Raw genomic sequence first — 14,235 nt, 5'->3', positions numbered from 1 at the left:
GTTGCAAACAACTAATTCATGTACACCTCTGAAAAGAATCCTGTAAACCATGGTACCTCTCAGAAGAAAGGAGTTCATGAAGTTGAGACTCTAAATTCTATCCTGGCTCAGAATAAGTTCTTGACCCAACAGGTCAATATGATCTCTCAACATCTAACTGGGATACAAACTGCAGTTGGCACTAATCAGGAAGCTTCTTCTGAAACAGAAGCTAATGATCCTGATCAACCCACCATGGAGGAGGTGAATTACATGGGAGAACCCTATGAAAACACTTACAATCCTTCATGGAGGAATCATCCTAACCTCTCATGGAAGGATCAACAGAAACCTCAGTAAGATTTCAATAACAATCAAGGTGGTAGGAACCAGAATAGGTTCAATAACAAACCACCATTCCCATCTTCTTAAGGGAATATAGAGACCTCTAAGCAGAGCCTTTCTGACTTAGCCATTCTAGTCTCCAGCCTCACTAAGACCACTCACAATTTCATTAATGAAAATGGTCCTCCATTAGAAACTTGGAGGTACAGGTTGGTCAACTGAGCAAGAGGATCCCTGAGACTCCTCTTGCCACTCTTCCTAGTAACACTGAGGTGAATCCAAGAGAAGAGTGCAAGGCCATAACCATGGAGGTAGAGGCCGAGTTAGAAGAGAATGGGAAGGCATTGAACGCCAGTGAAGAAGCCTTCATTAGGCGTTCAACGCCCACAATGGCAGCAGAGATGGCGTTGAACGCCAGCCAGGGAGCACTGGCTGGACGTTCAACGCCCAAACATACAGGCTTGCTGGCGCTGAACTCTAGTGAAGAACCCCTCACTAGGCAATCAATGCCCAAACTCCCAGCCATTCTAGCGCTAAACGCCAGTAAGGAACCCCTTATTGGGCATTCAATGCCCACCAGCCCAGGGAAGCTAGCGTTGAACGCCAGCAAGGACATCCCTGATGGGCATTCAACGCCCAGAATGCTAGAAGGACTAGCGTTTAACGCCAGTCAGGGTGGACAGTAAGGGAGTTCAACGCCCAATAAGCTAATAAAGCTGGCGTTGAACGCCAGTCAAAGCACACTCTTTGAGTGCCTAAATCCCACTCAAGAACCCTCTAGCCCAGAACCAAAGGAAACTATAAAGACCATTGAAGTTCCTTTGAATGCACTTCTACAGTGCATAAGTTCTGATGACTACTCATCCTCGAATGAGGATGAAGACACTAGGGAAGAGCAAGTTGCTCAGTACCTAGGAGCTCTTATGAAGCTGAATGTCAAACTATTTGGTACAAGGCCTCTGGAGGAAGAACCTCCACTGCATACCAAACAACTCCATGCTTTGGTTCAGTAAGAGCTACCTCAGAAGCTTCCAGATCCTGGACGCTTTCTGATTCCTTGCACCATAAGCACTATGACCTTTGAAAAGGCTCTGTGTGACCTAGGGTCAAGCAAAAACTTTATGCCACTCTCTGTAATGGAGAAGCTGGGCATCCTTGAGGTACAAGCTGCACATATCTCATTAGAGATGGCAGACAAGACCATGAAGAAGCCAGGTGGCTTAGTAGAGGATGTCTTGGTGAAAGTTGAAAACCATTACATCTCTGTAAACTTCATAGTCTTGGACATAGGAGAGGATAAGGATGACACAGTCATCCTTGGAAGACCTTTCCTAGTCACAGCCAATGCTATCATTGTTGTGGCTAAGGGAGAACTAACCCTAAAGTTAGGGGAGGGTCACATCTTATTCAAGATGCCTCACCTCAATTCTCCCTCTAAAAGAGAGATAACAGTGCAACACTTAGTGTGCCAACCATCTCTTTCTGTACAGAGCTTTACAGAGACCCCAAACATCAATTCTAAGTTTAGTGTTGGGCAGCCACTAACAAGCTCTAAGCACAGAGGTACTAAAAAGAAAGTACCTCAAGGCTGGAGGGACAAGAAAGTCCCAACTGAAGGCCTCTCACCTGGCATGAGAGTTATCTTCACTAAGAAGCCAGTCTTACCACACACAGTGAGTCGTGTCCTATCCTTAGAGCATGTGGAGCTCATTCATGAGAGGACAGGAGGAAGAAAGCGGTTGTTGGGAGGCAACCCAACTTTACTCAACTATGTTTATTTTCATTTTGTTTTTCTTTCAGTTGTCAGAGTCATGATTATATGCATCAGTCAGAACAGATACAAAATTTCACAGCAGTGAAAACAGAGCACTCTGGATGAAGTGTCAAAGTTGAACGCCAGTGAGGAAGCCCTCACTAGGCGTTCAACGCCCCAAGAGGGGAGCATTGCTGGTGTTGAACGCCAGCCAGGGAGTAGCCCTTGGGCGTTCAAAGGCCAGTGCAGAGAAACAGGGAATCTGGATTCCTTAGCCTCTCAGGACTTGCGGGTCCCACAGCATCCCCACCTACCCCACTTAACCCCACTTACATACACACTTCCACAAAACCCTAGCCCAATCACATCTATTTCATTTTTCAAACCATCATAACTCCCACCTACCCCCACCCACTTCAAAATCAAATTTCCCACCCAAAATCCACCCTATGGCCGACACCCAAGGTTGGAGACTCCTCTAGAAAGAGGAAAGGAAAGGCAGTAGCCACTCCCTCTGAATCTTGGGAGATGGAGAGATTCATCACCAAAGCCCACCAAGACCACTTCTATGAAGTAATGGCTGAGAAGAAAGTGATCCCTGAGGTCCCTTTCATGCTCAAGAAGAATGAGTATCCGGAAATCCGAAGAGAGATCCGGAGAAGAGGTTAGGAAGTCCTAACCAATCCCATTCAAGATGTTGGGATTCTCATGGTGCAAGAGTTCTATGCTAATGCACGGGTTATCAAAAATCATGACATTAGTGTGAACCCAAATCCAAAGAATTGGATCACCATGGTCTGAGAAAGAATCTTAGATTTCAGCCCGGAAAGTGTGAGGTTGGCATTCAACTTGCCTCTATTGCAAGGAGATCATCATCTTTACACTAGAAGAGTAAACTTTGATCAAAGATTGGATCAAGTGCTCTCAGATATCTGTGTAGAAGGCGCACAGTGGAAAAGGGATTCCCAAAGCAAGCCCATTCAGTTAAGAAGGGTTGACCTTAAGCCCATAGCTATAGGATGGTTGGAGTTCATTCAAAGATCCATCATCTCTACTAGCAACCGGTCAGAAGTGACTGTTGACAGAGCCATCATGATTCATTGCATCATAATTGGAACTGAGGTGGAAATACATGAGGTGATTCCTCAAGAACTGTACAAGGTGGTTGAGAAGCCTCACACCAATGCAAGGTTAGCATTTCCACACCTCATCTGTTACCCATGCAATTCAACTGAAATTGTTATAAATGGAGATGTCTCCATTTGGGAGGATAAGCTCATCACTAAGAAGCGGATGGAGCAAACCAGAGAGCATGCACAAGAGCCTGTGCATCCTCCTCATCATGAGATCCTTGAGATGCCTCAAGGGATGTATTTTCCTCCCAAAGCTATTGGGATCAATGACAAACTTCTCTTGGAGAATTGAGCACTAACATGGAGCAACTGAGGATGGAACATCAAGGGCATGCCACCACCCTCAATGAAATAAGAGAAGATCAAGGAGTCATTAGGGAAGACCAAAGGGCTATGAGGGAAGAGCAACAAAGGCAAATGGATGACATAGAAGAGATCAAGCAGCACATTGGATCCTCAAGAAGGAGCACTAGGCGCCACCATTAAAGGTGGACTCGTTCTCTTTTATTCCTTTCCTTTATTATTTTTCTGTTTTCTGTCTGTTTTATTTTCTATTCTCTTGTTCTAAGTTGCATGATCATTTGCATTGTTGTCTTTAAGTTTTAAAATGTTTCATACATCTCTCACCATGCTTAAAAAAAATTATTTGGAAAGAATTGAGAGATACATGAATTTCAAGTTTAAAATAAGATTAGTTTAATTATGTTGATGTGGTGGTATTGCTTTTATTTTCTGAATGTATGAATAAATATTGCATATTTAAAGTTGAAATTTATGAATGTTGGCCCTTGAAAGAATGATGATGATAGTGAAATATTATTGGTAATCTGAAAAATCAATAAAATTGATTCTTGAAGCAAGAAAAAGCAGCAAAAGGAAAAAGAAAAAGCTTGCATGCGAAAAAAAAAGAAAGAAAAAAAAGAAAGAAAAAAATAAAAAAAAAAGCAAAAAAAGACAATAACTCTTTAAACCAAAAGGCAAGGGTAAAAGGGCCTAAGGCTTTGAGCATTAATGGATAGGAGGGCCCAAAGGAATAAAATCCTGGCCTAAGCAGCTCAATCAATCTGTCCATAACCATGTGCTTGTGGCGTGAAGGTGTCAAGTGAAAAGCTTGAGACTGAGCGGTTAAAGTCGTGGTCCAAAGGAAAAAGAGTGTACTTAAGAACTTTGGACACCTCTATCTGGGGACTCTAGCAAAGCTGAGTCACAATCTAAAAAGGATCACCTAGTTAAAGTGTTTGTGGCATGAATGTATCCGGTGTTAATACTGGAAAACAGAGTGCTTAGGGTCACGGCCAAGACTCTAAAAGCTGTGTTCAAGAATCAAAATAAGCTTAACTAGGAAAGTCAATAATATCATCAGGATTCTAAGTTCCTAAGAATGTCAACATCTCTGAGTTTCAATGTATAGTGAGATGCCAAAACTATTCAGAAGCAAAAAGCTACTAAGTCCCGCTCATCTAATTGTAACTAAGCTTCATTTGAAACTTAGAAATTTATTGTATCTTAATTTTCTTTTTTATCCTACTGTATTTTTAGTTGCTTGGGGACAAGCAACGGTTTAATTTTGGTGTTGTGATGAGCGGATATTTTATACGCTTTTTGGCATCACTTTAATATAGTTTTTTAGTGTGGCAGATTTCCAAGTTGAAGTAATGGGGGACCCCCACGAAGACCCGAACACACGGTGGAAGCTCCATGTCGATGGAGCCTCCAACCAGACATTCGGAGGGGCAGGAATGATTCTCGAAAGCCCAGCCGGGGTAGTTTATGAGCAGTCAATCAGATTCAATTTTTCAGTCTCAAACAACCAAGCAGAGTATGAAGCCCAGATCGGCAGCCTACTTCTAGCAAAAGAGGTCCAGACAACGCGACTGGAAGTCAATAGTGATTCCCAAGTTGTTACCTCCCAGATCAAGGGAACTTACCAGGCCAGAGATCCTTTGCTTCAAAAGTATTTAGAAAATGTGAAGGATTGGAGTGAGGGTTTCGACGAGCTCACGATCCAACATGTCCCCAGGGAGAGGAATGTCAGAGCCAACCTCCTCTCAAAGTTGGCAACTACGAAGCTGGGATCTGGGAATTGATCCCTAATCCAAGGGCTAATTAAAGAGCCAAGTAACCTTGTACGTAGCGCAAGCAACGGACACCCCTTCGTAGGTAGACCTAATTTTGGCTTTCTTGAAAGATGGAAACCTCCCCGAAGACAAATAGGAGTCAAAGCGGCTAAGACGGGAGGCAGCCAAATATGTGGCCATACAAGGCCAACTATACAAGCGAGGACTCAGCCAGCCCCTGTTAAAATGCTTGCAACCCGACCAGACAAGTTACCTCCTAGGAGAGGTTCACGAAGGTTGCTGTGGACACCATATTGGGGTGAAGGTGTTGTCCTGGAAGCTCATTAGAGCTGGCTACTACTGGCCGTCGATGATGGCAGATGCCCAAGAATTCGTGAAAAGGTGCAAAAAATGCCAGGAGAATACCAACTTCCACAAGTCCCCAGCAACGGAGCTCAATTCAATGATGGCCGCCCGACTTTTTGTCCAATAGGGAGTCGACCCTTCTGGGTCCGTTTCCTGTTGGGCAAGGGCAAGTCAAAAATTTAATAGTAGCCATCGACTACTATACAAAATGGATTGAGGCAGAGCCATTGGCGAGTATATCATCGGCTAGTTTTCAAAAGTTCATGTGGAGGCAAGTAATCTCCAGATTCGGAATTCCAGAAGTTGTCATTTCTGAAAACCCAATGCATTTTGCGGACAGGAAGTTCGGGGAGTTCCTTTCAGGGTTAGGAATCAAGCAGAAGTTCTCTTCAGTGGAGCACCCACAGAGCAACAGACAGGTAGAAGCAGCAAAAAGGTCATCCTTCAGGGCCTAAAGAAACGATTGGACAAGAAAAAGGGCTCCTTGGCAGACGAGCTAGCCTCGGTCCTATGGTCGTACAGGACGACTCCCCAATCTTTAACCAACGAGACCTCGTTTAGACTCACCTACGGGGTCGACACGGTGATCCCGGTCGAGGTCGGGGAACCAAGCCCAAGGATTCTCCTTGGAGGCTCGGAGGAAGCAGTCGAGAAAGACCTAATCGACGAAACCAGGGAGATGGCCCATCTCATAGAAGTTGCGTTAAAACAAAGGATAGCCTTGAGGTACAACTCTCAGGTGTTGAAGAGGGATTTTGAGGCAAGTGACCTCGTTCTGCGATGAAACGATATAGCGATACCGACCCCAGGGGAAGGGAAGTTGGCAGCCAACTGGGAAGGCTCGTATAGGATAAAGGAAGCACTCGAAAAAGGGGCTTACAAGTTGGAGCACCTGAATGGGACTGAAATACCCAGGATATGGAACACAGCGAACCTAAAGAGATTCTACCTCTGAGAGGCAACCCACTAAACCCATGGGTTCACTTTCTTTCGTTTGCTAGTTTATTTCCTTCATTGTTATCATTTCATCATCTCATTTTCATTGTTATTATTGAGTTCGTTATTTAGATACCTCGTTCCATTATAAGTACCATGAGCATTATATTGTCATTCTATTCATTCTTAACATTACCACTTTCTTACGTGGCGGACCGGGATTGATCACCTCGGTAGCCCTAGTCGCATCAAAGATTCGACAAGCAAAGTCTACGGCCTACCGGCCCAACCACAAAGCTAGAAAATGGCGAATCAAATATTTTGCAAGGGTAACTAATCGGCCTACATGCGATAAAATAATATATATATATATATACACCGACTAAACGATAAGGCGAATAAAATAAAAGCTTTGTCATAAAAGGGGCAACGCAAGGGCCCAATAAGTCAGTATTCTACAATCAGGGCAACACATCGGCCCAGTAACTCACAAAATATAAATATACAATCCAAACCAATATGGCTACAACTATTGAGGGGGAGCACCCCCTTTCATCGGGATGTCCACGATCTTACCATCCTGGACCATCTTGAAGGCCCCAATCAATGAGGTATCGAAATCGGGAGCCAAGACGGCGATCTGGGCCTTGATCCCATCTTCAGTAGCCTAAACAACCTTCTTGGCACTCCTTACAACATCCTTATTTCCCTTTTTTAAAGCAACGACCTCCTGCTTAGCTGTCTTGGCCGACCTCTCGAGCTGCTGCTCTGTCAGTTTTTTCAATTTCCCCTCCAAGTCTTTGACCTTGGCCTCGACAGAAGCAGCTTGGCCCCGAGCAGAGTTCAAGTCCTTGTAAGGGAGAGGTCGTGCTCCACCAACAGATTAATCTCAGAAGCGTCCTCCTCATCCTTCTTTTCCTTTTCAGTAAGACTGGTCTTGAGGACCTCCTCCGCGGACTTCAGGTCAGTGATCTCCTTCTGGACAGCCCGAAGTTTCCCCTCCAGAACTTGGCACTGGGCCAGGATCGGTTTCACCTTCCGGGCAATGGTGGCGTCACGGAGGAGGCTACGATAAGTCCACTTAGTCTGGACAGCAAGGTCTTCCTCCAAGAAAAACTACTCGGTCCCCGGGCGAAGATGAGAGTCGATGAAGCCTCTAGCATCGAAACTCTTCTCCATTACAGTCAGAGCCTTCTCGAAATCCATCTTCTGCTTCTTGGGGTTGGTGACAATGGACAGCTCGGGATCGATCTCAAAAGTGGCTTCCCGTCCTGGGGTATTTTCTTTGTTAACGTCGGTCGGAGGGTTCTTGGGTGGAATGCTCCCAGAAGGCTGAAAGCCAGCCTGTTCCTTGGTAGCATCCCGACCACTGCCTTCCCTGGCAACTTCGGGACCCGGACCCTCAGAATGAGTGGCAAAGGAGTCTTCATCGTCACTCTCATTAAGAAAGTGAGCCATCAAATCTGCCATAGTAGTTTTTCCATCGGCCATGGCAACTACGGAAAAATGCAAGACATGAGTTAAAAATCCAGTTATAGAGGAAATCGGAAAACAAGTTAGCGATAAAAGGAAAACAAGAGTATGGTATAAGACGAAGAGGCGACCTACCTACGTGGGCCAGACCGATTTTCCGATCCCCTAATACCAGATGAGGGTTCAGGTTTCTAGAACCAAAGATCGCCAATAATACATCGGCAATCCGGTGATTCTCTTCGTCCATACCCTCATAAGTCTCTTTTATTAAATAATCTGATCCCGCCCCGAAGCTGCAATAAGTCGGGATCTTTCTTTCCCCCTCCAGGGTAAGCCAAAAGGGGTGGTGACCAGGGATGGGTCTCACTTTAAAAAAGGAACTTTTAAAGTTGTGGAAAGAATCTTCGAAGAGCCCAAAAATCCTACGGCCCTGAACAGCCCGGAAAGACATACACCTTTTTTTTCGTTTTCCCCTCACGAGAAGGGTTAGTAAGAAGGAAGAGGTACAAGAAGAAATTCACAAAGGCCGAGATCTGTAGGTGTTTGTACACCAATTCAAAACAATGAATGGCAGCCCAGATATTGGGTTGAAGCTGTGACGGGGCAACGTCGCAGCGGTTTAACAAGGACATCTCGAATGGGGAAAAAGAGAGACGAACGCCCAGAGTGGTAAACATGGGTTTATACACCCAAAGCCAGTCGGCCACCCGAGGCAAAGCCAAATTCTTATAGCACACCCGCTCGCGATCTCCGGGGACATACACCTGATGATTTGCTTCCTCGGGACCCCCTACACAAGGCGCTGGAATCCCGAAGAGCTTGGAGTTCTTCCCTAGTTACCCGGGACGGTGTATCCTTGACATCCGCAGTTACCCAGGCATACCAATCGATTATGTTTGGAGCTAGTGGGCGAGCCATACCTATAGGGGGCACCACCCAAGTTAACCCAAGAGGTCGCTAAATAAAAAAGATAAACAAAACGGATCTAAAACTATGCATATCGCTAATCTATGACGCCTACAGTAGTGAATTCGCTATGAATACCTAAATGGTACCCACTGACAACTATCTACCATACCTATTTAACAATTATGAATCGCAGCAGAAAGGCAAAATGGCGCGCATAGCAAAAATAACAGTCACAGGACAAGGTTTCGGAACAAGAAAGTAGTAAAAGAGCGTGGAACACTTACCAAGAGATGTGCAGGACAAGAAAATTGTGTAGAGCCTTCTTCAAGGATGATCCAAAGAAAGAAAAATAAACAGAGGCGAACGCAGAAGTGAGCAAAAGAGAAATGAGAAGGAATAAGGAGGCGAGGGAGTTTTTAGAGTATGGGAATAGTAACCGTCGAAAGAAGAGGCGTGAAGGGGCAAGGGCTCAAAAGTCTTTTCCTAACTTTTAAATCAATCAGTCATAATGAGCATTAAATGCTCCACACAAAGATCGAGGCAGCGATTGACGTCTCCCAAGAACGGGTAAAGAAGGCTAGCGCATAGGGGGCACGCCCCTATGACGAGTGGCTGACGTAGAACCCTACTGAGGAGGAGTCGAAGAGAACGCACCAACCACAGTGATCGTGGCCGCAGCTGACGCGTTGGGGCACTGTTTCGGTCCAGTCCAACACGCTCAAGGTCTGGGTTCAGGCACCCGCTCGACCCGACGGCCGGTCAACAACCGACCAGGAGAAAACCTGTGTCGCCACCCCTTTTGCATAATCAGGGACAGCTGGGAAGGAAATTTCCAGGAAAGAGGATCTATCCATGAGGGCCCACACACGTACAGGCTATATAAGGGGAGGACCCTACCCCTCCCCCAAGTACGTCATTCCTTTTACTCTAATTGCCACATTTTCGTACAGACTTTTACTTGGGCGTTAGAGTCCTTGCAGGTGGCACATCCCCCTACTCCTCAAATCGTCGGCTCGCCAAGACCTCAACTGCACTCCTCAGCATCTAAAGCACCCGACCCGTTTGGCTCACGACCGAACAATTGTGTATCAAAATTTCTGTACTGTGAATCAAAATTTCTGTGTTCTAATTTTTTGAATATATATATATAAGATGAAAAAGACAATGATGACGATGATGAAAAAAAAAAGAAAAATAAATTAAATAAGAGAAGTAGAAGAAGACAACATTAAAAAAGAAGATGTAAAATAAAGCGAAGAATAAGAGAAGAAAAAGAATGACTATATATATACACTTGGAAAATTGTGCATTGTTACTTAATTGAGTATTTAATTAAAAAAGCTTCAACGTTTAGTTTTATTTTTATAATATACTTTTTATTCTTTGGTATTTATATGTACATGATAGCTTTATAAAACAACTACTTTAAATTTGTATCAGATATGTATTGTTTCTACAATTAAAAACCATAAAACTTTTATAGTGACATAGTATGTAAACAACATAATAAATTAAAGTAGTTACACTATAAGAAAAAGTGTTTTTTTTTTACGCCAAAAATCGACGGTTATTTCTGTCGTCGATATTTTTCGACGGCTTGCTGTCGATTTTTTCAAAAAAAAATTAAAAATAAAATATTAAAATCGACGGCCAACTCGTCGATATTTTTATGATGAATTAATCTTGGTTCTATTATCGTCACACTGTCGACGAACGAGGGATAGAAAATACTTTTATTTTAAAATCGACGAATATGGCGTCAATTTTATTATTTAAAATATCGACAACATTTACTGATGAGCGGATAATTTATACGCTTTTTGACATGGTTTTTAGTATGTTTTTAGTAGGATCTAGTTACTTTTAGGGATGTTTTCATTAGTTTTTATGTTAAATTCACATTTCTGGACTTTACTATGAGTTTGTGTGTTTTTCTATGATTTCAGGTATTTTCTGGCTGAAATTGAGGGACTTGAGCAAAAATCAGATTCAGAGGTTGAAGAAGGACTGCTGATGCTGTCGGATTCTGACCTCCTTGCACTCAAAGTGGATTTTCTGGAGCTACAGAACTCAAAATGGCACTCTTCCAATTGCGTTGGAAAGTAGACATCCAGGGCTTTCCCGCAATGTATAATAGTCCATACTTTGCCCAAGTTTAGACGATACAAACTGGCGTTCAACGCCAGCTCTCTGCCCAATTCTGGAGTTCAGCGCCAGAAAGGGATAAAAAACCAGAGTTGAACGCCAGAAATGGATCAAAACCTGGCGTTCAACTCCACAAACGGCCTCTGCACATGGAAAGTTAAAGCTCAGTCCAAGCACACACCAAGTGGGCCCCGGAAGTGATGAACGTGACAATCATCATCATTCCCTATAAACGCGTGCCTGACAACCACTTCCGTTCTACATTAGATTGAATGAGTATCTCTTAGATCTCTTAATCAGAATCTTCGTGGTGTAAGCTAGAATGATGGTGGCATTCAAGAGAATCCGGAAGGTCTAAACCTTGTCTGTGGTATTCCGAGTAGGATTCAATGATTGAATGACTGTGACGAGCTTCAAACTCGCGATTGCCGGGCGTAGTGATAGACGCAAAAGGATAGTAAATCCTATTCCAGCATGATCGAGAACCGACAGATGAATAGCCGTGCCGTGACAGGGTGCGTTGACCATTTTTACTGAGAGGATAGGATGAAACTATTGACAAGGGTGATGCCTCCAGACGATTAGCCGTGCTGTGACAGGGCATTTGGATCATTTTCCCGAGAGAAGACCGAAAGTAGCCATTGACAGTGGTGATGTATCACATAAAGCCATCCATGGAAAGGAGTAAGACTGATTGGATGAAGATAGCAGGAAAGCAGAGGTTCAGAGGAACGAAAGCATCTCTATTCGCTTATATGAAATTCTCACCAATGATTTACATAAGTATTTCTATCCTTCTTTTATTAATTAATTTCGAAAACCACATTACTATTTTATATCCGCCTGACTGAGATTTACAAGGTGACCATAGCTTGCTTCATACCAACAATCTCCGTGGGATTCGACCCTTACTCACGTAAGGTATTACTTGGACGACCCAGTGCACTTGCTGGTTAGTTGTGCGAAGTTGTGAACCATGGTATTGGCATCATGTGTTTGGCGCCATTACCAGGGAAAGAAAGAGCAATGAATTTTACATAATCAAAGTGTAATCACAATTTCTGCGCACCAAGTTTTTGGCGCCGTTGCCGGGGATTGTTCGAGTTTGGACAACTGACGGTTCATCATGTTGCTCAGATTAGGTAATTTTCTTTTTGTTTTGTTTTCAAAAAGTTTTCAAAAAAAATCTTTCAAAATTTTTTCTTTTGTTTTCGAAAAAATAAAAATGTTTTTTTTTTAAAAAATATATTTGTTATTCAAAATTTTTAAAGAATGAATTCTAGTGTTTCATGAAGCATGTGAAGCCTGGCTGGCTGTAAAGCCATGTCTAAATTCTTTTGGACTGAGGCTTCCACTCATAAGTATATGAAGTTGGATGAAATATCAGCTGTTGTATACATGAGAGGTATCTATGTTTGCTGAAGCTTGGCTGGCCATTGGCCATGTCTAGTGTTTTGGACCGGAGCTTTCATTGAAAGCTTGGCTGGCTAGTGAGCCATGTCTAATTCCTGGACTGAAGCTTTAGACTAACATGGCAAGATTCCTGGAATTCATATTAAAAATTTTGGAATCCTTATTTTTTCTTTTACAAATAATTTTCGAAAAAAAATAAAAATAAAAATAAAAAAAAATAAAATAATACAAAAAAAATTAGAAAATCATAAAAAATTCAAAAAAATATTTTTGTGTTTCTTGTTTGAGTCTTGAGTCATGTTATAAGTATGGTGTCAATTGCATGTTCATCTTGCATGTTTTTCAAAAATTATTATGCATTCATAGTGTTCTTCATGATCTTCAAGTTGTTCTTGGTAAGTCTTCTTGTTTGATCTTTGCATTTGCATGTTTTGTGTCTTTTCTTGTTTTTCATATGCATCCTTGAATTCTTAGTGCCTAAGCATTAAAGAATTCTAAGTTTGGAGTCTTGCATGTTTTCTTTGCATTAAAAATTCTTCAAAAATATGTTCTTATTTTTATATCAAATTTTCGAAAATAACAATAACAATTAATGTTTTGATTCAAAAAATTTCAAGTTTGTTACTTGCTTGTTAAGAAAGATTCAAACTTTAAGTTTTAGAATCATATCTTGTGATTTCTTGTGAATCAAGTCATTAATTGTATTTTTAAAAATTAAATCTTTTTTTTCAAAAATTAATTTCTATCATATCTTTTCAAAAATATCTTCTTATCTCACATTTTCCAAAAAATTTGATTTCAAAATATCTTTTCTAACTTCCTACCTTCTTATCTTTTCAAAATTTGTTTCAACCAACTAACTAACTTTTTGTTTGTTTCTTATCTTTTTCAAAACCAACTAACTAACTCTCTCTCTCTCTAATTTTCGAAAATATCTTCCCTCTTTTTCAAAATTTCTTTTTAATTAACTAATTATTTTAACTTTTGATTTTAAAATTTTTGAAAAAAAATTACTAACATTTTTCAAAAACTATTTTCAAAAAGCACTAACTCTTTTTCAAAAATTATTTTCGAAAATTTCTTCTCTCTCATCCCCTTCTATTTATTTATTCATCTACTAACACTTCATCCCACCCAAATTCGAAACCCCTCTTCTATCTGTGTTCGAATTTCTCCTTCTTCTTTTCTTCTACTAACACAAGGACCTCTATACTATGATATAAAGGATCCATATTATTATTATTTTCTCTGTGCCCTCTTCTTTGTCATATGAGCATGAGCAAGGACAAGAACATTCTTGTTGAAGCAGATCCAGAACCTGAAAGGACTCAGAAGAGAAAATTAAGAAAAGCTAAATTACAACAATCCAGAGATAACCTTTTAGAAATTTTCGAACAGGAAGAGGAGATGGCAGCCGAAAATAATAATAATGCAAGGAGGATGTTTGGTGACTTTACTGCACCTAATTTCAATTTACATGGAAGAAGCATCTCCATTCCTGCCATTGGAGCAACCAACTTTGAGCTGAAACCTCAATTAGTTTCTCTGATGCAGCAGAACTGCAAGTTTCATGGACTTCCATCTGAAGATCCTTTTCAGTTCTTAACTAAATTCTTGCAGATATGTGATACTGTTAAGACTAATGGAGTAGATCCTGAAGTCTACAGGCTCATACTTTTCCCTTTTGCTGTAAGAGACAGAGCTAGAATATGGTTGGACTCTCAAC

At 41.9% G+C, this 14,235-nt stretch overlaps 1 protein-coding gene across 1 annotated transcript in view; it reads left to right on the top strand.

Annotated features, from left to right (window-relative positions):
* Nucleotides 9,091-14,235, top strand: part of LOC110265282 (proline-rich receptor-like protein kinase PERK3) — an 11,478-nt gene continuing 6,333 nt past the window's right edge. Inside the window, exon 1 of the mRNA XM_021108204.1 lies at nt 9,091-9,193. Within this exon, the coding sequence (XP_020963863.1) occupies nt 9,091-9,193 (103 nt within the window). The remainder of the gene's footprint in view (nt 9,194-14,235) is intronic.

This window comes from Arachis ipaensis, chromosome B08 (genome assembly GCF_000816755.2).
Source record: "Arachis ipaensis cultivar K30076 chromosome B08, Araip1.1, whole genome shotgun sequence".
NCBI classification, from domain to species: domain Eukaryota; kingdom Viridiplantae; phylum Streptophyta; class Magnoliopsida; order Fabales; family Fabaceae; genus Arachis; species Arachis ipaensis.
Note: the sequence above shows the minus strand (reverse complement) of the source record. Positions and strands in the feature narration are given on the sequence as shown.